The sequence below is a fragment of the Pan paniscus genome, chromosome 19, assembly GCF_029289425.2.
Source record: "Pan paniscus chromosome 19, NHGRI_mPanPan1-v2.0_pri, whole genome shotgun sequence".
Lineage (NCBI taxonomy): Eukaryota > Metazoa > Chordata > Mammalia > Primates > Hominidae > Pan > Pan paniscus.
This window is the reverse complement of record NC_073268.2, coordinates 78417357-78443723: the sequence shown is the minus strand read 5'-3', so window position 1 is coordinate 78443723 and position 26367 is coordinate 78417357. Positions and strand designations below refer to the sequence as shown.

Sequence of the window (26367 nt, the reverse complement as noted above, 5' to 3'; positions counted from 1 at the left end):
TTCCCCTTCCCCTTCTGCCATGATTATAAGTTTCCAGAACTGCAAGTCAATTAAGATTGTTTCCTTTATAAATTACCCAATCTCAGGTATTTCTTTACATCAGTGTGAAAACAAATGAATACAGTCCCCTTCCCTGAGGTGCCTTCCCCTTAGGCAACCAGCTGCCCCCATGCTCCTCTTTTGCCCCCTGGTATTTCCTTTCCCCTCATGAGGCCTGAGTGATCCACATGGCCAGCCCCAGCCCCATCCTACTGCAGGCCTGTGTGGCTGCTGGAGAGGCCAGGCTCCTTTCCGCACCCCGAGGCTGCCCGATATGCTTTCTGGATCCTGTAGAAAACTGACCCACTATTCTCATACTGGTGCAACTTCTTCCAATACCTCAAAACTGGACAACGTGAACTTATCTTGTTTCTTGTCTCTTCTTGCTAGGGCTGTCATTGGGACAGTCCGAGATGGGGGGGTGGGGGGAGACAATGGATGAATGGGTGGATGAATGGACAGTAGTCCAGGGAGATGTCCCTGTGTGTCCTGAACTGGGCCCTTCCTCCAATGAGAAGCCTTACTGAGTGAGTTTATACAGTCATCCCTTGGTATCCATGGATTAGTTCTAGGGTCCCTGGGGATGCCAAAATCCATGGATCCTCAAGTCTCTGACATAACATGGCCTAGTATTTACATATCAGCTATGCACATCCTCCTGTAGACATTAGACCATCTCTAGATTATTCAGGATGTGTAATACAATGCAGATGCTACATAAATGGTCGTGATACTGTATTCTTTAGGGAATAATGACAAGAACAAAGTCTGCACATGTTCAATAGAAACATAACCATCCAAATTATTTTCTGAATATTTTCCATCTGCTGTTGCTGAATCTACAGATGCAGAGCTCCTGGATATGAGAGCCAAGTGTGCTTTGAGAGTAGGGTGGGTGAGGTTGCTAATGAGTACAGGGGAGCAGGTGTTGATCAGGAGGACCCTGCACTGGGGCACCTGGACGTCCTGCCTCAGGACTTGAGACTCCAGTTGGATGGCACAGGCAGACTCGGCACAGGCAGACTCAGCCCAGGTCAAAGCCGTCCCCTTGAAGTTTCATTTTATCCCAAGCTCTTTCTGGACCCTGGAATTTGGCATCCCCTAGGCCCTGCATGGAAGGACAGATGAACCAGGTTTTAGATAACATGTCTAGAAGAGTGAGCCCCTACTGTGTGCCCGGCACTTTCCTCACAGGATCCTCTAGCTAGAATATCCAAGGGTCATGGAGAGAAATACCCAGTTAAAATATCAGAAATGAAAAAGCGATACCATTAGAGACACTAAAAAGACCATTAGGTAATAGTATTAGCTTTTATATTCTGAGATCCAACAGCAGCAGTCACTTCCCTCCACCCCTATGTGTATCCCAGCACCACCCTGGGCAGGGAGGGCTGAGGTTAGGGAGCAGCCATGGATGCTCTGATGCTGGCCCTGGGCCTCGGGGGTGACAGTGATGAGGAACTGGGTGCACACATGAGTGGGGCAGCCGGGCCTGGCCAGAGAAGCAACACACACGTGCACAGACGTGTTTACCCACATACACGTGTGCACGCACATGCACAAACACATTGCATGCAGGCATGTTGACGCCTCAGGCAGCGGAGGACCCTGACTCTGGGCGCTGCTGACCCGGGCAAGGCCCCATTGTGATGCGTGCCATGACCTCAGAATGTCACTGGTGCTTAACACCTATCCACTCTCTGGCCTGCCTCAGTGTTCTACAGCAGTTACACACAGGCAGTGGTATCTGTGAGCAGCTCTGTGGACTCAAAGGTTTTCTCCCTGAGAGGTATGACCCAGGCCAGCTGATTCATCAGAATCAGGTGAGCGTGACCTGCTCTCTTTCCTCCAGGCGGACTTGGGGACAGTGGCTACGGTGCGGGCGGTGTTGGCCTCTGTGGGGCAGCTACCGAGGAGGGTCATCCCTGAGCACTCACCAGGCGCCCGTTCTACACTGCCCGTGTAGACGATTGGCTCTTTCGTCTCCATGGTGGCTTCGTAGAGTGGGTGCTGTTCCCAAATGTCCCCATTCGACAGATGAGACGTCTGGGGTCAGAGAGGCAGTAACTGGCCTGGGAATCCGGACATGACCCTGAGTTTTGCTCTCAGCCCTGCCGTGTGCTGTGCTGGAATTCAGGCCTGAACCCTGTGACCTCCCAAATCTGCCCAGGTTTCCGATCCCGATGGGGCAGAGCCTGGTCCTGGCAGAGCCACTGGTATAGATCCACTGGTATAGATCCACTGACGGTCCTCAGAACACCTCTGTGCCCTAAGCTGGGTCCTGATGGTTGCTGTGGGCCCCACTGAACACACATGGTCCCTTGTCCAGGGGAGCCTGCTGCCCTTGGGCAGCTGTGGAAAATGAAGGAGCCCTGGAGGGCTGGCTGAGGGGAGACTATCTTCCCTTCTGTTCAAAGGGGTCCGGGCACTAGGGTTCTCCCCAGGTATTTCTTGCTCTGTGTGGTCCTCTTGAGGCCTCGCCCTCCTTTTGCCTCGAGTATTCCCAGGAGGGACGGTCCATCCAGGTGTTCTCCAGGACCAAGGACCCACTGTTCGTCCTCAGTGACCCAGGAAAATGAAGCCTCCTCCTGTTGGGACGGCTCAGAATGGTGGACTCCACAGTCCCTCCGCGAGAGACGTGGTTTCCATGCGTACAATAGATCTTTCTCATCCCCCAAACCGAACACCCTCCTGCTCAACAGGCATTATTCCTTAAGTGGCTTCACTGTTCAGACTGAAGAGCCACGGTAGCCAAAGTGATGAGCGGAGTAGAACCGAGCAGTCAGGAGAGATCTTGTTCCCTGTAGGAAACTGGGCATCTCTGAGGCCCTGAGCATCCCAGGAGGCCGATTGTACAGAGACCTCTGGTCGCTGACCCCAGTCTGCCTCCACATCCCTGGAATAGCCCATCATGGGCCCTTCACCCTTGGCAGGTGGAAACCATTCAACCTGCTGGGGCCAGTGTGTCCCCATTTCATGGCATTGGGGGACAACAGGATTCTCTGTCTAGGTCCCACTGTACTCAAGTCCTTGGGAAGATGCCCACCCCTGCTTGGGACTTGAGACTCCAGAGACTCGAGCGGCTGTGGGCCACTGGGTCTGGCCCCTTTTTACCTGGGGGCGGCGGTGGAATGGGGGTTACGCAGCCAGCCAGCATCTGGGAGCCCGGCGAGAGCGGTTCAGGTGTTCTCCGAAGCCGCCGCGTACAGTGTAATCTTTAGACAATTTTGTCTCACAGGATGGACGTGGTAGAGGTCGCGGGTAGTTGGTGGGCACAAGAGCGAGAGGACGTCATTATGAAATACGAAAAGGTACAAGTGGGTCTGCTTCTTGGAGGGAGGCCTCTTCCAGTGTGCCCTGGTCAAAGGGTCCTGGGCTCGCTAGGAGCACAGGGCAGGGACGGGTGGCCAATGCCCCCAGGCCCTTGCACCCTTTACCTTGGACCCCTCACCAAGGCTCCCTCTGGGCTACAGGGACACCGAGCTGGGCTGTCAGAGGACAAGGGGCCTAAGCCTTTTCGAAGCTACAACAACAACGTCGATCATTTGGGGATTGTACAGTGAGTCCTCTGCACTCCCCTCACCCCTAAAGCACCTGTCTCAGCTCAGGGATGGGTTTGCTTTTAGAAAGGCCTTTCTGATGCAGGACATGTCTCACCAGGTCGGGTCAACCTCCTTTCCAGGGACAGAACTCCTCCCTGACTCCCCTGCAGGTCCAGCCCGAGGTTGTTGTTAGGCCAGAGGTGTGGGGCCCATCTAGGGAGCCGGTGGGAATGGAGACTGGGCTAGGTCAGGCCCCTGGGCGCTCAGCAGTTCTGTCGGCAAGTGAGCACAAGAGGAGCGGGGCAGCCTGAGGGTCTGGCCCTGTCTACTCGGAGACAACCCCGGTGAGATCCAAGGGTTATGGCCACAGGGTGAGGGGACGCCTGGCCCAGCCTCAGGGCTGTTGTCCAGCGGGTCTCTGAGGGCCCACCTGCCCGTTCTCCCCCATTCCCCTAGAGCTACAGCCCTCACTGTCCCGTGAGGGGAAAAGGCATGGTGACAATGGGGGCTGTAGCCCTAGGAGAATGGGGGAGAAGATGGGCAGGGCCCCGTTCTGGGCATCTCACGGTGAGGCCAGGGAGGCAGCAGGGCTTGCGGCTAAAGACCCTGGGTCTGACGCTGGGAAGGGATCTGGGGCCGGGTAAGAGGAGCCCAGCCAGGAGCCCAGCCCTCAGGGATCACAGGATGGAGAGACAGAGGATCCCTGGGGAGGTAGGGTGGGAGGGAGCTGATGAGCCATGCCACTTCTGAAACGCAGGGTGTGTGGCTCGGGTGCAGGGAGAGGCAGGTGGATGCTGGGAGGTCAGAACCTGCAAGGGCCTTGGGGCTGTCAAGTGGGATGGGCCCCTGGTGCACCCAGAGTACACCGGGCAGGTCTCAGGGCAGGCTCCCTTGACCCTGGCGGGGTGATGTGGTCACTCCCTGAGGGACTCCTGTCAGGGCCCGGTCGCCCACCCTGGGCGGCCCCCATCCCATCTCAGGGCTAACCTTTCTCAGCTCCAGCAGAAAGCACCACCTCGAGTCCAGGATGGGCAGACCCATTGGGCAGCCTGTCCACCCCCCACGCCAGGGGCCCCAGTAACCCCGGCTAGGCTGTCCCTATACTCCTCCCAGGTCCTGCTCCTCCTGGGAGTCAGCCCCACAGGAAGGCCCTTGTCCTCCCTTCCCTGTGCCTTCTCCTGGGCTGAGCCCTGAACTGGAAAGGGACAGAGCCAGTCCTTTCTGGGGGTCGGCACCCAGGCTGGGGCCGCTCCAGGCCCCGTGCAGTTCCTCAGCTCTGCCTGGGTTGCCTTACAGTGAGACGGAGCTGCCTCCTCTGACTGCGCGGGAGGCGAAGGTAAGAGCCTGATGCATGGAGGGGCTGGTCCAGGGACGTAGGGACTGGGCGGGTGGTCAGTGAGGCAGAGGAAGCAGCTGGCCTGAGCGGTGGCGGGTGAGGGCAACGCGCTGTCACTGAGAGGGGCAGCAGTCCCTGCTGGACCTGACCCCAGGTTGCTGTTCGCTTTGGCAGTTTGATAAAATTCCAAAAGGAGAACCACAGTCCTGGCTTGGGGGTGGCTGCGCGCTTGTGTCAGGAGCCCACCTAGAGGCTGGGACCTAAGACTGGTGTGGCTGTGGCCTGAGGATGGTACATCCCGGGGTCCCAAAGCCAACCCACTGGTGCTTATTTGCTCAAAGGCTCTCAGCCTTTGAGGTCTGCCCTTACCTGGCTCCTTCCAGCTGGCTCCCACCAGGGCTCCAGAGCCCAAGACCCAGCATCCGCGGGCGGCTCTGGGAAGCCTGGCAGCTCCGCTAACTCGAACATGCCTCATTTGACAGCAAATTCGGCGGGAGATCAGCCGAAAGAGCAAGTGGGTGAAAATGCTGGGAGAGTGGGACACCTACAAAAACAGCAGAAAGGTAATGTGTGGAGGGAGGAAGCACTCTCTGCAGAGACAGGGGACAGGCACCCATGGCTGTGGCCTGGCACCGTCAGCCTCTCAGAGGGTGGGTGGCACACTGTCCTCGCCCAGAGGACTGCAGGCCTGGTCGCCAGATTTCCTGCCTATTCGTGCAAGCGTCACCTTGCTGGGAGGGAATCTGAATCTAGGGCTGGGACTACCCGGAGCTCAAGGCTAGGGATGCCCTGGTGACCTGAAGGAAGGAAAAGGTTCAGATCAGAGTTTCGACTCTGAGTGTCCATCTACTCTTTCAGTCCTGGGAAGGGAGACCCTGTCCCAGCTTGATCTCACCTCTACTGAGGAATCATGGGGCCAAAACCGACAATTTCCAGAATCCCCGGGCTCTGGTCCTCACTGGGGTCACCCCGTGGCCTGTGACGCCAGATTGTTTTCTGCCCACAGCTCATAGATCGAGCGTACCAGGGAATTCCCATGAACATCCGGGGCCCGATGTGGTCAGTCCTCCTGAACATTGAGGAAATCAAGTTGAAAAACCCCGGAAGATACCAGGTACGCTCAGCCAGAGCACAACAAACAGGACAGGCCGTGTCAGGGGCCCAGGTCTCCAGCTGGAGGGAACGTCAAGACCACCCTGGGGAGCTGGGGGTGAAGGTCAGATGAACACCCTGGGCACAGATGGTGACACAGTCACCACAGACAAACTCAGCTCTGGTGACCCTCCCTGGCTTCAGTAACAAGCCAAAATGCAGCTTTCTGCAGAAGGAAACCTTCCTTCTGTCCTTCCTTCCCGAAGTGCTGACTGTGGGCTGACTGCCACTGGGGGCAGGGAGTCTTCCATCTGTTCTGAGACTGCTTCCTCCTCTTGGCCCTGCCCTACAGATCATGAAGAAGAAGGGCAAGAGGTCATCTGAACACATCCAGCAAATGGACCTGGACATAAGCGGGACATTAAGGAGGCATATATTCTTCAGGGATCGATACGGAACCAAGTAAGTCTACGGGAGCCACAGGGTCCCAGCAGAGATGGGGTGAATGAGAGGGATGGGGGCTTCCCCGGAGCAGAAGCCAGGGTCATCCAGGAGGGATGACACAGCTGCCAAGAGCTCTCCCGGCCCAGGGAGCAGCCGGCACCATGAACCGAGCACCTCCCTGGTTCCAAGCCCTGGGCCAGACTGGAACATGTGGGGCCAGAACCCAGGAGGATCCTGAGGAGATGGAAGGCAGCAAACAAAATCATGCACAATGGTGAAAGGTGCTCTCCCTGACCCATGGGGACCCATGGTAGGACCCACGGGAGGGTGGCAGGATAGAGGGCCCATGAGCCCCCCCAGGCAACAGTGACAGCACCAAATGCTGGGAGAATTAGGGGTCCTGGAAACTCTCATCCAGGTCTGCTGGGAACATGACATGGCACAGCCACGTTGGCAGCCAGTTGGGCAGTGGCTCACAAAGCTCGATGGACTTGAACCACACATCCCCAAAGTGTCACAGATATTGAACCCACTGATTTGGAAACTGACATCCACATGAAACCTGCATGCCAGGTTCACTGCTTGACTCCTCGTCACTCACACACGGAGCCTTCGGGGACGGCCTTCAACACGGGAATGGGGAGAGCAAGGCTGGTCCTCCCTTCAAACGGAAGACCCAGTGAGAAAAGGGAACGAGCCAGTGATGCCCGCACGAACGTGGGTGGATCCTAGATGCATTTTGCTGAGGGACAGAAGCCAGACCCAATAAGCTACCACAGTAGGATTCCCATTCCTAGGCCATTCTGGAAAAGGCCAAACCACAGGGACTGAGAAGCAGTCTGGGTGGCCAGGGGCTGACGGATCGGGGAGAGGCTGGGTGCATAGGGGCCACCCTGGAGACTTGGAGGATGAAGGAGTCGCCCCAGGAGGGGCTGGAGCGGTGGCCAGGAGACTCTGCACATTGGTTTGGAACCGTGGAGGAACTGTACACCCACAGACTGAACTGGCGTGTGTGCAAACTGAAAAAAAAAAAAATCATTCAGAGTGAAAAGGATCAGGCAAGTCACTGTACAACTGGGCTATTTGCATGTCACAGATGTGGATTTTACTGAAACATTTCTTCAAGAGTCTCAGGCCCTGAAGAGCTCACTGCTTATCTGGTGAATCATCTGAACCTGAAATGGGATTTGCTGTTAGGCTTTGTAGACAAAGTGAAATTAACAACATCTGCACAAAACAAACCAAAGCCCCCTTTCTCTGTTTCCTAGGCAGCGGGAACTACTTTACATCCTCCTGGCGTATGAGGAGTATAACCCGGTGAGTATTCCCGGCAGTGAGGTTCCCGGGCCATATTTCCATATTCACAGGAGTGGGTGTCTGGTGGGGGTGTCGTTGCTTCTTTTAAAGTTAGTATTTGTGACCCACCAGGATATAGGAGGTAGGATGTCAGCTCACCGCTGGCATAAACCTCCAAGGAAGGGGGTGGTCTCAAGGGGTCAAGCTGATACACAAAGGAGTCAGGGCCTGGACTCCTGGTGTCACCTGGGCCTGACCACCACTTCTCAGAACAAGAAATGACGCCCTCCTCCTGGGGCTGCCCCAAAGCCCAGGAGCTTGGCAGCATCACACACAGGATGGTGCTATCAGCAGACATTTTGGACAAGGTGCTGAAGTGCCTGATGGACTTGGCTCTTGTCATGAAATGAATGTGCATCCTGAGGAGGCCTCTTTTTCAGAGGAAGCCTCTCCTTCAGAGGAAGCCTCTCCAGTCACCTCTGCCCTCTCCAATGACATGAGTCCTCCCAGGTGACCTCAGCCCTCCCAGCTGATGTCCTTCCATGGTGACTCTGGCTCTTGCAGGAGGTGGGCTACTGCAGGGACCTGAGCCACATCGCCGCCTTGTTCCTCCTTTATCTTCCTGAGGAGGATGCATTCTGGGCACTGGTGCAGCTGCTGGCCAGTGAGAGGCACTCCCTGCAGGGTAAGCGAACAGCTGCCCTGGGGACCTCCTGCAGCCAGACCTGGGGATGGCCACCCTGGCCAGGTGATCACAGCTTTCAGCCAAGGCACCCTCCTTGTGTCGCCAGCTTGTTGGGAGACTTTAGGATGTCTCTGCTGAGGGTCCCACAGGAGTCCACGGCTGACCCCCAAAGCCCAAATCAGACACCTCTCATCCCCATCAGCAGAGGGCATCTCATCCTCCCCGTGGCCACCCTCTGTGTCCTGGAGCCACGCCCTCCGGCTCTGATTCTGTGCAGCTGACTCTCCCCTCCCTGAGAGTCCTCCTGCCCTCCAGCTGCCCGGGCTCCTGCTGCCATCGGTGCCCACGAATGGGCCGACCAAGCCCAGGTGGCAGCATCTCCCCATCCCCTGTTCCCTGGCCCGACCCCACTACCAGGAGATGACCAGGAAGCCCAGCACCCACCCAGTTCCGGCCGCCCTGTGGTGGCCTGAAAGTCAGGCTTGCCCTTTTTGCACCCTGGCCCAGGAGGCCTCCAGGGGAACCTCCAGCCAGGCTCCAGGGAATGTTCCCGCCCCACCTCCCCAGGGTAAAGGCCGCATGTTGGGGTCACCAGATGGGAGGGTGGGAGGCCTTGGGGTTTGGGGGCCTCTCCAGCTGCCCAGCTCTTGCAGCTGATGGCTCCACATCTTGGGGGAAGGCTCTGATTTCATGATGGGCTGGGGGCTTCTCAGGATTTCACAGCCCAAATGGCGGGACCGTCCAGGGGCTCCAAGACCAACAGGAGCATGTGGTAGCCACGTCACAACCCAACACCATGTGGCATCAGGTGAGTTTATGGTTCCCTCAGCTCTTCCCAGAAGCCCTGACTCCCGTGGGGCTGTAGGAGCAGGGGGGCTGGAGCCCCTCGTGGGGCTGGTGACTGGCTGAGTCCCAGCCAGGGCCTGATCTGGGACGTCGGGTTCTCCATGGGCTGGGAGTTGGTTTCCTTTCCTGCCCTGGAGGAGACAGAGGCACAGGGATGGGGGCCCAGCTCCCGCAGAGCAGGGCAAAGGGCAATGTGTCCACCGGGAGTGTGGGAAGGTGACAGTGTTGTGGGGAGCTCTGGACACCGCCCAGTGTTCTGCACTAGGGGAAGGGTCTTCAGAGGCCCTGGAAGAGGGAGGTTTTTAGGGCAGCCCAGTGGCCTGAGCACCTCTGTTGCTTCCATCAGGACAAGAAAGATCTATGTGGGCAGTGTTCGTCCTTAGGCTGCCTCATCCGGATATTGATTGACGGGGTAAGGAGGCATTGGGAGACCCTGGCTCAGGGACCCTCCTTGCCCTACAGTGCCCTGCTTCCCCAGCCCGGGGGTCTGGCTCACTCCCAGCCCACAGGAATCTCAGGCGGGTCCCCAAAGGACACACAAGCAAAACCCTCTGCCCAAGAGGGGTCATCCCAGGGCAATGGCTGGGGCTCAGGCCCAGCCTCATGGGCAGACTGGGCCAGGACCTGACTTGAGAGGGCTCAGGGAAGCCTCAAGCCCTGGGCAAGCCCCTCTCTCCAGGAGCCACATCCCCACTCAAATGAGTGCCCCCCATGAGGAGCTTCAAGACCTTGTCTGACCCAGCGTCCTGGAGGGCTCAGGCGACCCTCATGGGGAAGGTCACTGACTCTGGAGACTGAAGCCCCAGTGTGCGCAGCTCGAGCCACCAGCCCCAGCCTGGAAGGACCAGGTTCTTTCACACCTGCTGTCCCCACAGATCTCTCTCGGGCTCACCCTGCGCCTGTGGGATGTGTATCTGGTAGAAGGCGAACAGGCGTTGATGCCGATAACAAGAATCGCCTTTAAGGTTCAGCAGAGTAAGTCTACGTGTGCCCAGCGGGGCCTGGGGAGCCCTGGGGTCAGAGCCCGACTGGCCCGAGGGCAGCTTCCTCACACTGTCCTCATGATCCTCTGTTCTGGCCCAGAGGGAGGTCTGGCCAGGTGGGCTGGGCAGGACACTGTGACACCGAGCCCATCCCCCACATGACCCAGATGAAAGTCGAGAGTGTGGTGAGCACTTCCCTGTCCAGATCGCCCCCCAGCCACAGTCTCCTGTGTATATCTGGACGCCTGGGGTGGCCACAATAGGATCCGGCACCGCCCAGTGGGAGACTGAAGTGGCCACGGGGTATGAGCTGTGACCATTCCCAGGTAACTCCCCTGGCCTGATATCCACCCTGTCCCTAGAGCGCCTCACGAAGACGTCCAGGTGTGGCCCGTGGGCACGTTTTTGGAACCGGTTCGTTGATACCTGGGCCAGGGATGATGACACTGTGCTCAAGCATCTTAGGGCCTCTATGAAGAAACTAACAAGAAAGCAGGGGGACCTGCCACCCCCAGGTGGGCTCCAGTGCCACGTCCCCTCCCATGTCCCCCTCTGGGGTAGTCAATAGTAGGGGAGTGCCCGGAACCTGCAACCCTACTACCTGGGCCTTCCTCTTCACCTTTTCTTCCTCCTCTTCCTCCCAGACTCTAAGAAAGTACAGGAGGCCCACCGGTCCTCAGGGCAGGCACTCAGTGCGTGTATACTGGACATGCTGTGCACGCAGGAGGGGGATGTGGGCAAGACCCTCCAACAAGCCCCCTCCCACCTTCTGCGGTGTCTCCGTCTCCCCCTCGCAGGGCCCTCCAAGTTACTAGACGAGCCCAGACCCATTTGTGGGAGGCCCCGCCCCTCCCTGCAAGCACCCACAGCCTCAGAGAGCAGCAGAGGCCCCTCACTCCTGCACGCTCCTCCAAGGTTGCCAGGACAACAAGCCTTGAGCCAGGGAGACAAGGGAATTCAGGCGGGACCCCGGGCCCAGAGCCAGAGCCAAGAGTTCAGCCAGAAGTGGGAACGGTCAGTCCTGGCATGGACTGGGCAGCCCAGGAGGACAGAGGGTGACCCACATCCGGGCCCAATCACCCACTGCGGAGACGGGTCCCCACGTGAGGTGGCAAGGGGCTGGGTGACATCCAAGGCCCCTCCCACCTGAGTTCTGACTGGGGGCCGTATCCCAGGCCCAACAGCCCTGGGACGAAGGTGTGTGGCAGGAAGCCCCCAGCCAGTCTGAACCCTGGGGGCAGTCCCAGGAGCCACCCGCCATGCCACGACAGCTTCCCCACGCGAGGCAGCACGCACCCCTCCCTCTGGGATCAGCAGACTACAGGCGTGTCCTCAGTGTCAGGCCACGGGGGCCACACAGAGACCCCGAGGACTCCAGAGACGGAGGCAGGTGGGGCCCAGCCCGGAAAGGCCTGCGTGGGCTCACTGGAGATGCTGACCGCGTCTGTTTTCCTTTCAGCCAAACCCGAGCAAGGGTCGTCGGCATCCAGGCCTGTGCCGGCTTCACGTGGCGGGAAGACCCTCTGCAAGGGGGACAGGCAGGCCCCTCCAGGCCCACCAGCCCGGTTCCCGCGGCCCATGTGGTCAGCTTCCCCGCCACGGGCACCTCGTTCTTCCACACCCTGTCCTGGTGGGGCTGTCCGGGAAGACACCTACCCTGTGGGCACTCAGGGTGTGCCCAGCCCGGCCCTGGCTCAGGGAGGACCTCAAGGTTCCTGGAGATTCCTGCAGTGGAACTCCATGCCCCGCCTCCCAACGGACCTGGACGTAGGGGACCCTTGGTTCCGCCGTTATGATTTCAGACAGAGCTGCTGGGTCCGTGCCATATCCCAGGAGGACCAGCCGGCCACCTGCTGGCAGGCTGAACACCCTGCGGAGCGGGTGAGATCGGCTTTCACTGCACTGAGCCACAACGTGGGCATGGACTTCCCGGCCCTGCAGTGCACCCAGCACTGATTCCGACCAGGGCACCCCCTTCAGAGCTAGGGACGAACAGCAGTGTGCTCCCACCTCAGGGCCTTGCCTCTGCGGCCTCCACTTGGAAAGTTCTCAGTTCCCTCCAGGCTTCTAGAAGCATCTGGGCCAGGGCTCATGGCTGGATAATTTCCCTAGGCTTAACAACCCAAGCAAGCTTCGCCTCCTCGTTTTATTTTTTGTTAAACTTATGAGAATGTATTAAGAAAGAGTGCAGCTCGAGAGACATTCAGAGATGGAGCACACCAGACTCCAGATCACAAAGCCAACCATGCCCAGCCCCTCCCAACGCCCCCAGCCCCACGACCATCATTCTGAATTCTGACGACACCGTGAGCCTGCCTTTGTACTTTAAACTCATGGAAGGATAACCACCTTCACGTTTTGAAATAAATGTTCCTGTTGAAATGATTTTAGATTTTAGACAGAAATATTGAAAAGGCACTATAGTGTCCTCCTATACCTTCCATCCAGCTGCCCCTAATAATGATGTTTTGCAGTCCCATGGCACATAAGAAATTTAGGCCGGGTGTGGTGGCTCATACCTGTAATCCCAGCAATTTGAGAGGTCGAGGCGGGAGATTCAGGTTCACTTGAGTCTAGAAGTCTGAGACCAGCCTGGGAAACCTAGGTGGACCCGGTCTCTAGAGAAAAGTCAAAGAAATTAGCCAGGCATGGTGGTGTGTGCCTATAGTCCCACCTAGTCAGGAGGCTGAGGCAGGAGGATTGCTGGAGCCCACGAGTTCCAGGAAGCAGTGAGCCATGATTGCACCACTGCACTCCAGCCTGGGTGACAGAGTGAGACTTTATCTCTTAAAAAAATTTAAGAAATGTAATGTGGGTACAATTCTATTAACTAAATAATAATGTGAACTATTATCTAAGGTTATGAAGGCTAGAATTATCCCATTTTTGCCTAACTTCTCGTACCTGTCCCAAGATCCCACCTTGGACTCACCCTCTGCCTTCAGCTCATGTCTCTTCAGCTTCCTCCACATGGTCCAGCAAACACACACCTGGGCTGAATGGTAGAGCTGATTGCTCATACACAAAGGTAGACCGGTGGGCAGGGATTTTCAAACTTATACAGTAAATGAGTTTTCCTTGGTGTTCTGGAGAGCACCGTTTGAGAAACACTTTGACAGTGAATCTAGGCCTCAAGATCCATCAGCTGCTCTAGCTTGAATTTTGCTCAAGCTCAGTGAACACCTGCTCTGCCGGGTGCACGTGAAAGGGGCAAGGATGAGTAAGCTGTAGATAAAGAAGACAGGACGCAAGGGGTCTGTCTAAGCTCTATCCCCTGCCTTCAGCACTGAGGGATGAAATCCAACTCTTAGGGAATGATGGCCATGTGCTGGGCCAGCCCCAGGCTCTCAGGATCTGACAGTGAGTGACGCAGAGCCAGGCCTTGCCCCTGGGGAGCTCTCCAGCATACACCTCCCTCTCCCCTCCCAGCGTCCCGCAAAGCAGGCGTCAACGCCATTGTTAATGCACAGAGGAGGAACCTGACTGTTAGACCTGGGTTTTCCAGGGTTGCACGGCTTCTGGGAGACGGATGTGACCCTGAGGACAGGGCACAGGCCAGTGTAATGCCACGATGGAATGAGCTGTGATCTGTGCTGCATAGAGGCCTAGGCCAAGGTGGGACTGACGGATGACCAGGTCAGCCGGGTCACTGAAAACACTCTTGGGTCCTCACCTGCCGGTTCCCAGGAGTCCGGAACTGCCAGGAGAGTGGTGGCAGGTCCCCCATCCTCAGCTGGGTGGGCCTGGATAGAACAGCAAGGTGAGGGCACATTTCCCTGGCCGTTCCCTCCAGGCACAGCTGTGACCTGTTCATTCCAAATTTGTGGAAGTATTTCCACACACACAGAACTGCAAATAGCAGTGGACATGGTGAGAGGCGTTTGCACATGGGATAGGCAGGATTTTGGAGGCAGAGGCCCCAGGGCTTGCCGATGGGTTAGCTGCAGGGCTCGAGAGGGAAGGAGAATCCAGGATGATGTGTTCACATCGGTCCATTCACCCCTTCCATTCCACGCCTGTGCTGGGCACTGGGAGAGACAGATGCGCACAGGAGCCCCGGCCGAGGGGAGGTGTGGGGGGAAGCCCAGAGTGTCTGGGCAGGGTAGGAAGCCCAGAGTGTCTACTGGGAGCTGAAGGCTTAGGTCCACCTGGGTGCCGTCCAGGTTCTCTGCATGTAGAAGTATAGGCTGAGCTTCCTGGAGGAGGAGCAGCTGCTGTTGCTGGTGACCAGCACATTCAGGAACGGAGACTACTCTGTCAACAGACAGGGGGGTGACCTGAGGTCTGGATGGTCTAGGGGGTGGTAGGGCCCAGGAGGACCCAGGAAAGGGTCTCGGGGATGCAGAACATCCGATGGAGGGCATTTGGGAGTCAGTGCTCAGGTCACTCCGGGTCACTCAGGTCATTTGCCGGCCCCTGTCATAATTATTGCCATATGAGAGTGCCACCCGTCCTATGACATATTTTATTCACAGAAATATTTCTGTGAATGGCCTACTTGTTTGTATTTATGAATTTATGTTTAAAGGATGGGCAGGGGTGCTCGAGAGGTCCCCAGGAGTTTCCCTCTGGGGAGAGAGGGGCCCACCCCTTCCCAGCAGCCCTCTGAGCCCCCCGATCGCTTGGCCACAGCCTCTGCCTGGACAAAGCATCCCCCTCGGAGATATATAGACATCAGAAGAAACCTTTCTCTGTCACCAGGACAAATCCTGTTCTTATTTGAACCAAGGCCAGTTTTCCTCATGAATGCAGGGAGGACAGCACAGATCAACGAAACCAGCAGATAATCCACAAGACTGTTTCCCAGAGCTGGGAAATTTCCTTCCCTGCCAACACTTTTCCTGAAAGTTCTTAAGAATGAGGCAAACAGTTTAACTCTCTCTTGCACTGTTCTTTTAGTGAAAGAGTTCAATGAGGAAGGAGAGGAAGTGGAGCATATACTTAGTTTCCAAGCTGGAAAAGTGGCCCATGGTTAACCAAGACTAGATGTAAAAGCACAGGTGGCCGCGGGTCCAGGTGAGCCGGTCCTACGATGGCATGGCTGCTAATGCCAGCAGATGCTCCTGTCCTCTCCTTTCAAAGACTGACTTCTTCTGGTCTTTCATTCGTTAAAATAAAATTGACAGGGCATCATCCGAGAAGCTCTACACTTTCCCTTACTTGGATTTCAGACTCTAGATTCTGCTGAGATTTGAGCTTCATGGTGAACACATTCTTGGTGTGCTTGCTGCTGAGGGGTGTGGAGGACAGAGAGATGGTGAAATGGCAAAGTGGCTCTTGAGCATGGGTGGGGGAAGCCCCCACGTGTCTGAGTCAGTGCCACCTGGACACTACCCTTGGAGCATCCTGCTGAGGTGGCCATTCGGGTTTTCTTTCCTTTCCTTTTATTCCACTGTTTCTGAATCACAAATAAAGATCCAAGGCAAACAGCACATTCAGATCCCCAAGCTCTCCACCTCCAATGTGACCAGGGACGTGCACCACTTCAGGCTCATGCAGGACCCACAGCCTTTGGACCTCAGCTAAGGGACCTGCTTCTCTTCAGCACACGGGGCTTGTTTGTGTTGGGGTCTGAGCCCTGAGTGCATGGTCAAGGAGACCCCCAGGTCTTTCTGAACAGAGACAGCTGGCCTGGCTGAGAAAAGAAAAATCTCAGAGCAGACAGAAACATTATTTTTATTAGCAGTTCAAAGATCTCTGATTTATCCTCTCTTCAGCATCTTTGTTTTTATTTTTTATTTATTTTATTTAATTTTTTTTTCTGAGACGGAGTCTCGCTCTGTCACCCAGGCTGGAGTGCAGTGGCGCGATTTCGGCTCACTGCAAGCTCCGCCTCCCAGGTTCACGCCATTCTCCTGCCTCAGCCTCCCGAGTAGCTGGGACTACAGGCGCCCGCCACCGTGCCCGGCTAATTTTTTGTATTTTTAGTAGAGACGGGATTTCACCATGTTAGCCAGGATGGTCTCGATCTCCTGACCTCGTGATCTGTCCTCCTCGGCCTCCGAAAGTGCTGCGATTACAGGCGTGAGCCACCGCGCCCGGCCTGTTTATTTTATTTTGAGACGAGGTCTCACTCTGTCAGGAAGGAGTGCAGTAGCACGATCACAGTTCAGTGTAGCCTTGACATCCCCAGATTCAGGTGATTCTCCCACCTCAGCTTCCCGAATAGCTGCGACTACAGACACGTGTCACCATGCCTGGCTAATTTTTTTGTATTTTTTGTAGAAACAGGGTTTTGCCATGTCGCCCAGGCTGGTCTCCAACTCCTGGGCTCCAGTGATCCACCCACCTCAGCCTCTCAAAGTGCCGGGATTACGGGTGTGAGCTTCTGCACCCAGCCAAGCATCTTTTATTTTTGTACTGTCTTTGAAAGAACTAAAGCCAGTGGCAATTGACTGTATTAGATTTTTTTTTTTTTTTTTTTTTTTTTTTTTTTTTTTTTTTTTTGAGACGGAGTCTGGCTCTGTCGACCAGGCTGGAGTGCAGTGGCGCAATCTCGGCAAACTGGAAGCTCCGCCTCCCGGGTTCACGCCATTCTCCTGCGTCAGCCTCCGGAGTAGCTGGGACTACAGGCGTCCGCCACTACGCCCGGCTAATGTTTTGTATTTTTAGTAGAGACGGGGTTTCACCATGTTAGCCAGGATGGTCTCGATCTCCTGACCTCGTGATCCGCTCGCCTCGGCCTCCCAAAGTGCTGGGATTACAGGTGTGAGCCACCGCTCCCGGCCTGTATTAGATATTTTTAAGTCAGTTTCCTAAGACAATTAAATATTTCAGGTGGTTGGGACTTTTCTTTTTTTGGTTTGTTTTATTTTGCTTAATTTAACCATTTTAAATATGATTCTCTGGGAATTTTTTCTTCAAAATACAGAATATGTGTGCATTCATTTGCTAGGCTTGCTGCAACAAAGTACCACAAACCGGGTGGCTTAGACAACAGAAATTTATTATCTCATAGATCTGGAGACTAGAAGTTCTAGATCACATTGTTAGAGTTGGTTTCTTTGACTACTGTGAGAAACTGTATGTTCCATGCCTCTCCCCTGGCTTCTGGTGGTTTGCTGGTAATCTTTGTCATTCTTTGGCTTGTAGGTGCATCACCCGGATCTCTGCCTTCATGTTCACATGGTGTTCTACCTGTGTGCATATCTGTGGCCAAATTTCCCCTTTTTCTAAGGATACCAGGCATATTGGATTAGGGCTCCTCTCTACTCCAGTAGGACCTGATCTTCACTCATTACATCTGCAATAACCCTTTCCAAATAAGGTCACATTCTGAGGAACTAGAGGTTAGAGTTTCAACATACGAAATTTTCTGGGGGGTGGGTAAGGCACACGATTCAACCCATAACAATATGTTTATGAGTAAATGAGTTAGTGTGTTATTGTCTTTCTGCCACCTCAGAATCTGAGAAAACACAGTTTCTTTTTCCATTCCTTGGGCTGTAGGTGGAAAAGGAGGAGGATGGTGATGGTGATTATTTTTTGGTCATGGAGCATAATGTGACCCACTTTGAAAAACAACAAACAATTTTAAGGAGGAGAACTGTCATACACCTCCTGCCCAGCTTAAAAATAATTAGATCATCTTCTTTAAACATAACTGTCATCCCATCATCACACCTAAGAAGTTGACAGTTTCCCCAGGTTTTTTTTTTTTTTCTCTTTTTTTTTTTTTGAGATAGGGTCTTTCTCTGTTGCCCAGGCTGGAGTGCAGTGGCATGATAGTGGCTCATGGCAGCCTCAGCTTCCCAGGCTCAAGGGATCCTCCCATATAGCTGGGACCACAGGGGTGCATCACCACATCCAATTTTTTGAATTTTTCTAGAGATGAGGTCTCCCTGTGTTGCCCCACCTAATTTTTTTGTTGTTGTTGTTCCATTCTTTTTTTTTTTCTCCTGTTTGTAAGGATTTAATCAAGGTCTGTATGTAGTTTGGTTACTATGTCTCTTAGGTCTCTTTTCATTTATAGATTCCCCTCGTGATTTATTGAAGAAACAGGGTCATTTGTCCTGTAGAATTCTCAAATTTTGATTTTGCTGATATTATCCCCAGAGTTTCATTGACCATGTTCATCTGTTCCCCAAATTTCCAAAAACTGGTATTTAAATTTAGGTGGTTGATCTGATTCAGATTACACTCTCAGTATCGCGTATGCTTTGATCAGGAGGCATAATGTGTACTTGTGTGTGTGTATGTGTGTTTTTTTAGTTATGTTAGTGGTCACTGCCTGTGTCAGCATTTCACTACCAGGGTAATTTGGCAATGTCTGGAGACACACTGATTGTCACAGGTTGGGGGAGGGAATGCTATAGGTACCTTCAGGGGTAAGAGTCAGCATAGCACAGCCCCCTAACGCAAAGTATTAATAGGCCTAAAATGTCAGTAGCCCTGAGGTTGAGAAACTGTAGCCCACTTTTATAGTTTCATCAGGTGTTTGTGAAATGGTTTTATTCTAACTGTTATTTCTTCTTTCTTTGTTAGCTGGAATTCTTTCATAAAGAGAAACTCTTTGATCAGTTAGTTACCCAAGGTACAGTTCATACAGGAAAGGCAGGATGTATGTTTGATTCTTTCCTAGTTTTCAAAATAATGAATTAGTTCCCTAGCATCTTCCAGAATTGACCAATGAACTTTGTGTGTGTGTGTTTTTTTCTTTTTTAGTATATTATGAACTTACACGTTTTAACACATTTGTGTTTCATTTCATTGCAGTTATTTTTATTTTATTTTTATTTATTCATTTATTGTTTTGAGGCAGGGTCTTACTCTGTCACCCAAGCTGTAGTGCAGTGGTATAATCGCTGCCCACTACAGGCTTGACGTCCTGACTTCCAGCAATCCTCCCACCTCACCCTCTTGAGTAGCTGGGACCACAGGTACACCACCATGCCCAGCTAATTTTTGTGTTTCTGGTAGAGACGGGGTTTTGCCGTGTTCACCAGGCTGGTCTTCAAATCCTGAGCTCAAAAGCAATCCACCTGCCTCTGCCTCCCAAAGTGTTGGGATGATAGGCATGAGCCACCGCACCTAGCAGTTATTTTTATTGGTGCTCATTTTTTCCCTTCGTTGAATGCTGGGTGCAGTGAATGCTGGGTGCATCTTCATGTTGGGTTCTGAGTCCTTTTGACATGAGCACATTGTCTAGTGTTGTACGAAAGAGCAAAATAAGGAAACTGGTGTTCTATGCTTATCTTGTACATTTTCCCCACACTTGGAATCAGCCATTCCTCCAGGGAGTGCAGGTTCACAGTCTGGGCTCTAAGAGAATTATAAGGTCAACGTGGTCATCATCTTTTAGTATTAAGTCAGATATTCTAAATTATTATTTACTTCTTACATTTGGCCCAAGAGTTTAACCAGATATTTTGGGAAAGAGAGAAGGAATTAAATAAATAAATCTCATGGTTAGAACTGAAGTGATAACTATACTTTCACAAGGAAATATAACTTATAACCCATGCAGAATAGAAAATTATTTTTGCTCCTTTAGATTTCTGGAGGAATGAAATGAGCTGTGGGAAGAAACTTTAACTGGAGCATCTTACCAGTGTTATTCATGTTTTAACTCTGCTTCAGTAGTTTTTCAGGTTTATTACAAACCTGCAGTAGCCAACTGAACTAATTATCTCTAAACAGGGATTTAGCCAGTGGCCTAGGCACACTGAAGCTTTGTGAGAGGGGAAATTGATATTCACATTTTTTCCAGCTTGTTTTGAGCTCGATATATATATATATATTTTTGAGACAGACTCTCGCACTGTCACCTGGGCTGGTGTGCAGTGGCACAATCTCTGCTTGCTGCAACCTCTGCCTCCCAGGTTCAAGCAATTCTCCTGCCTCAGCCTCCCGAGTAGCTAGGATTACAGGTGCCCGCCATCACACCCGGCTAATGTTTTGTATTTTTAGTAGAGACGGGGTTTCGCTTTATTGGCCAGGCTGGTCTTGAACTCCTGACCTCATGATCTGCCCACCTCAGCCTCCCAAAGTGCTGGGATTACAGGCGTGAGCCACCATGCCCAGTCAATATATTCACATTTTTAGTAGGAATAACAGTATACTAAAATCTTTTTTAGTGCATGTTTAAGATTTGAAGATGTAATTTGACTCAGTACTTTCCACTTGCATTTTTTTCTTCCACTTGCATTTCTCCACTATTAGAATAGTGCCTGCTAAGACTATTCTAATACTTTATTATAGTTAACCCCTGCGAAAAGAGCTCCCAGAGCTTACAGTGCATTTGATTGATGTCATATGGACTATTCATTATTTTCTAAATTATTTTGTTTGTATAAAGCAATCTGAAGAGGATGTAAGTCAGTTTGATTCCAAGTTTACACGTCAGACACCTGTCGACAGCCCAGATGACGCAACTCTCAGTGAAACTGCCAATCAGGTCTTTCTGGTAAGTGAAAGAATTTCCATGTAGTCATGGGAAATTTTAAGTATGAGGATGGGCTCTTCGATAAGAAAATTCAGTTTGCTTGCTTTGCAGCTCATGTAGGGTAACCTGGCCCACTTTTTTTTTTTAAAATAAGCCATGCTCTTATAACTTATTGATACCTACAAAATTGATTTTCATAATCCAACATTTTATTTTAGCAATTAGAGTGGGAATGTACAATTCTTTGGAGAGTATGATTCCATTTTTTGGTTGGGCCACAGACTTAAAATGATGTTTGGCTTAGCATCTCAACCAAAAATTAAGTCATAGCAGTGGGAGAGAAAAACCTCACTAACTACATGTATTTTATTCCCGAAACAGCTATAGATTTTTGGTACCTTTTTTTTTTTTTTTTTTTGAGACAGGGTCTCACCTTGTAGCCCAGGCTGGGTGTAGGGTGTAGTGGTGTGATCACAGTTCACTACAGCCTTGACCTCCCAGGCTCAAGTGATCCACCCATTTCAGCCTCGTGAGTACCTGGACTACAGGTGTGTGCCACATCCAGCCAATTTTTTATTTTTTTGTAGAGACAGAGTCTCACTATTTTACTCCTGGACTCAAGCTATCTTCCCACCTCGGCTTCCCAAAGTGCCAAAATTATAGGCATGAGCCATCATTCCTGGCCCTATTTTTGGTACTCTTAACATAAGTAGGGGATTTTTTTTTTTTTTTTTTTTTTTTGAGACTGAGTCTCACTCTGTCGTCAGGCTGGGGTGCAGTGGCGCGATCTCAGCTCACTGCAACCTCTGCCTCCTGGGTTCAAGTGATTGTCCTGCCTCAGCCTCCTGAGTAGCTGGGACTACAGGTGCCTGCCACCACGCCCAGTTAATTTTTGTATTTTTAGTAGAGACAGGGCTTCACCATGTTGGCCAGGATGGTCTTGATTTCTTGGCCTCATGATCCACCCGCCTTGGCCTCCCAAAGTGCTGGGATTACAGGCATGAGCCACCGCGCCCGGCCAAGTAGGGGATTTTTAAAACCTAATTGTGAATATTTGACATCAAATTATATTGGTTCATATGTAATAGTGAATTCTCATTGTAGAAATATCCATATAGATTTATAGCTTGTCTCCTCAGAAAAATAAAGGTTTTAGATGTTGGCCAACAGAAATGATGGATTTATATCAGATGACCATCAATGCATAGATACTATTTTGCTTAAATATCATATATGCTTGTTGATTTTATTACTGTACTTCTATGTCACATGAACATCTTTCTCATTTTGTATCCTTTTTTTTCTTTTGTCATTACTGTATGGACTACCTCTAGGGAGAATAGAATATGGGGAAAACAATTGTTTGGGAGTGTTTTTTTCCCTCTTTTTGAGTTCACTGGATTTGTCACTAACTTAATTCTATGCTTTTCTTCCCCACACTGCTCACTATGTAACACAAGTAGTGTTGTATCTTATGGGATGGGAAATAAGCTCTAAAGTTAGCATGGAGTTGGGACATGGTGGCTCACGCCTATAACCTTGAGGTCAGGAGTTCGAGACCAGCCTGGCCCACATGGTGAAACCCCATCTCTACCAAAAATACAAAAATTAGCCGAGTGTGGTGGCATGTACCTGTGGTACCAACTGCTTGGGAGGCTGAGGCAGGAGAATGACTTGAACCCGAGAGGCAGAGGTTGCAGGAGCCAAGATCGTGCCACTGCACTCCAGCCTGGCCAATAGAGTGAGTGAGACTCTGTATAAAAAAAAATTAATTAAAAAAATAAAGTTAGCATGGACTGCAAAAGTTGTGTATAGTACAGTATGGTTTCAAGTAAACAACACTGAATAGTAATAATCCTATAAATTAGTAATATAGAGCATGTAGGCAAAATATAATCTTACAGTATTAATTACATAACAGATAAAAGATGAGTGAGTGCATGCATGTTTTTAAATTCAAGTTTGATGTGTGCATGATCAAAGTTACGGCATCTCTGTTAGTAAAATCTTAGGTTCAGTTAGGGAAGTGGGCATGAATCACTTTAATTTTGGCTTTTTTTTTCTCTTTCATGTACTACTGATGTGGAATTTATACCTTTGATTTAACATAGAGACCTTTTCCTCAATTGAACATTGCAGAATTTCAACTTATGTGACAGTTTCCCCCCACAAAATAGAAGCATTTTATTTAGCTACCAAGAAATCCTAAGTTGTGGTGGTAAATGTGAGATATTGATGCTTTCATTGCCAGTTAAAGTATTGTTGAGCTTTTCATAATTACTTAAATTGGCTATAACTGATGAACAGAGCAACTCATTTGTTAGGTTGTAGCCAGAATTCTGTACATAAAGTGGGTCTCTTTAAACATTAGTAAAAACAAAAATAGGCCTGGTGCAGTGGCTCATGCCTGTAATCCCAGCACTTTGGGAGGCTGAAGTGGGTGGATCACAAGGTCAGGAATTCTAGAACAGCCTGGCCAATATGGTGAAACCCCATCTCTACTAAAAATACAAATATTAGCCAAGTGTGGTGGTACATGCCTGTAATTCCATCTACTCGGGAGGCTGAGGCAGGAGAATCACTTGAAACCAGGAGGTAGCAGTTGCAGTGAGCCAAGATCATGCCAGTGCATTCCAGCCTGGGCAACAGAGCAAGGCTCTATCTCAAAAAAAAAAAAAAAAAAAATTCCGCATACATAAGAAGAGAATATGCATTAAAAAAATCAGCAGAGCCTCACATTCCAGGATTTTCTACACAAGAAACCATTCCTAAAATATGTGCTTGGAATTACTAGGGTTTCTCTTGCAAACATTTTAATAACACCTCATTCTTTTTTTATTATAATATTTATTTAAGCAAAATTTATTTTTTTATTTTATTATTATTACACTTTAAGTTTTAGGGTACATGTGCACAATGTGCAGGTTAGTTACATATGTATACATGTGCCATGCTGGTGTGCTGCACCCATTAACTCGTCATTTACATTAGGTATATCTCCTAATGCTATCCCTCCCCCCTCCCCTGACCCCACAGCAGGCCCCAGTGTGTGATGTTCCCCTTCCTGTGTCCATGTGTTCTCATTGTTCAATTCCCACCTATGAGTGAGAACATGCGGTAACACCTCATTCTTTAGGGGTGTGGTTATATGTGTCATGTTATTAGATCTTTACAGCAACTCTCCTGGGTAAAGCGGTTATTACTAGGTCATTTTATAGAAGGAAAAATAGCCAGTACTTTTTTTTGCTTTACTTCAGTAGCTATTGCCTCCTTCAATTTGACATTTCAATCCTGGCATGTAGTGGGGGCTCAACAAATATTTGTTGGAGGAATGCCATTTAAAATACAGTGATTGGATAGGAGAATATTTGAGGGCATTAACATTTTTTAAAAGCCAAAAAAAATTACAATTGGACTTAAGAGATTTTGATTTTTTTGTGTATTTTCTTTTAAAAAATAAGCTTCTCTAGGCTGGGCTTGGTGGCTCATGCCTGTAATCCCAGCACTTTGGGAGGCTGAGGCAGGTGGATCACCTGAGGTCAGGAGTTTGAGACCAGCCTGGCCAACATGGTGAAAACCCGTCTCTACTAAAAATACAAAAATTAGCTGGCCGTGGTGGCACACACCTGCAATCCCAGCTACTAGGGAGGCTGAGGCAGGAGAATCGCTTGAACCCGGGAGGCAGATTTTGCAGTGAGCCGAGATCACACCACTGTACTCCAGCCTGGGTGACAGAGCAAGACTCTGTCTCAAAAATAAATAAATAAAGTATATAAATAAATAAATAAGCTTCTGTTTTGGCTTCCTCCAATGTAGTCTCTTTGAGTAGGAAGAAATTGTTATGATTTAAACTAGTAAATTCTTTTTTTTTTTTTTTTTTTTTGAGATGGAGTCTTGCTCTTATTGCCCAGGCTGGAGTGCAGTGGCGTGATCTTGGCTCACTGCAACCGGCTCACTTGAACCGGGTTCAAGTGATTCTCCTGCCTCAGCCTCCCAAGTAGGTGGGATTACAGGTGCCTGCCATCACGCCTGGCTAATTTTTGTAGTTTTAGTACAGATGGGGTTTCACCATCTTGGCCAGGCTGGTCTTGAACTCCTGGTCTTGATCTGCTGACCTATATCCGCCCGCCTCAGCCTCCCAAAGTGCTGGGATTACAGGTGTGAGCCATTGTGCCCGGCCGACAGGTAAATTCTTATACCAAAAAACTGAGTTAGACTTGGTCCCTGGAGCTGTTTTCCATCCCTAAAAAGATGATGTCAAGCTATCATGTATAATAAATAACAACTCAATTGACCACATATTTTCCTTTAAGCCTAATGATGAAATAATATTATAATGAAATACTTAGAAGTTTTAAGGGAAAAAATCCCTTAAGTCATTAAATTAAAATTGAAACCAAAACAATAACTTCACTGTTTTAGGATAAAATTGGCATATGAAAGGTTTGATAGTGAACGACAGTAAGATTAACCTACTACAGCATTTGCCTTTAGCTTTTACTGAGTAATACTTGGAGCTATATATTTATAGCATTTGCTATAAATGTGCAAATGAAGACATTATTTATTGTATTACTGCTGAGATTAATATTGTCTTTTTCAGATTTCTAAAACATTACAGCAAATGCGCAGATGAGGGCGCTCTAATCAGCTAGATATGGAGAGGGGAGGCATTTGTTGACTGTTAAGTCAAAACTAGTTCTATACTTTTACAGATGGAAAAATCAAGGTCCACCAAAGAGGTTATGATTCTACACAAGTTATTCTCTAGAGGAAATAAATTGGGTATTAGAATTTTGAAAAGATTAAACAGAAATCCCTGTCAGTGAATTTATGCTGGAGAATTTTGGCTTTTATCCTAGCAACTCCTTACTGAAAATCTTTACCCATGCCATGATATAATTTATCTTCAATCTTAAATGGGTTTGGTAATAGTGTTTATAAGATGTAGGAGAGTTAATTAGAATATTTATTTTTATGAACTTTTGCTCTATAAAATTATAACACGTTAATTGTGCTTCATTTATACTTTTTTTTTTTTTTTGAGACGGAGTCTCACTCTGTCACCCAGGCTGGAGTGCAGTGGCATGATCTCAGCTCACTGCAACCTCTGCCTCCCAGGTTCAAGCGATTCTCCTGCCTCAGCCTCCCAAGTAGCTGGGACCACAGGCACGTGCCACCACGCCTGGCTAATTTTGGTATTTTTAGTAGAGACGGGGTTTCACCATGTTGGCCAGGGTGGTCTTGAACTCCTGACCTCAAGTGATCTGCCCGCCTTGGCCTCCCAAAGTGCTAGGATTACAGGTGTGAGCCACCAACACCTGGCCCATTTATACTTAAGACTGATTCTCAACTGATTTGGGTAAGATCCTTAGTCTTTCCCCATCTCTGACGTAATTCCTAGTTTGTCCTTTGGCTTTCCTGTATATATAAAGCTACCAGGCTGCTTGCAGATTTTCCAGGGAATAAGTCCCATAAACACTCACAAAGATTTTATTAGGGAGAAGCTATGATGCGAATATAGAATGTAGATTTTTTTAATTTAAAAATCAGTATGGGCCGGGCGCGGTGGCTCACGCCTGTAATCCCAGCACTTTGGGAGGCCGAGGCGGGCGGATCACGAGGTCAGCAGATCGAGACCATCCTGGTTAACACGGTGAAACCCCGTCTCTACTAAAAATACAAAAAATTAGTGGGCGCAGTGGCAGGCGCCTGTAATC

General features: G+C 50.5%; 1 protein-coding gene across 3 annotated transcripts; it reads left to right on the top strand.

Annotated features, from left to right (window-relative positions):
* The first annotated feature begins 1751 nt into the window (after positions 1-1751).
* Positions 1752-12648, top strand: LOC117976578 (TBC1 domain family member 3G-like). 3 transcript variants are annotated; one of them, XM_034942644.4, is made up of 14 exons: positions 1752-1862; positions 3278-3350; positions 3513-3598; positions 4878-4917; positions 5400-5480; positions 5924-6031; positions 6362-6471; positions 7722-7770; positions 8314-8434; positions 9148-9242; positions 9627-9692; positions 10156-10255; positions 10626-10778; positions 11723-12648. In XM_034942644.4, exons 2-14 carry the CDS (start codon positions 3279-3281, stop codon positions 12217-12219), a joined length of 1578 nt encoding a protein of 525 aa, XP_034798535.1. In that variant the 5' UTR covers positions 1752-1862; position 3278; the 3' UTR covers positions 12220-12648. The 3 variants fall into 3 exon arrangements, with proteins under 3 accessions (XP_034798535.1, XP_034798536.1, XP_054957248.1); XM_034942645.3 differs by lacking the exon at positions 1752-1862 and having other exon boundaries at positions 3157-3350; positions 11723-12158; positions 12202-12477; XM_055101273.2 differs by lacking the exon at positions 1752-1862 and having other exon boundaries at positions 3157-3350.
* Positions 12649-26367: the final 13719 nt, after the last annotated feature.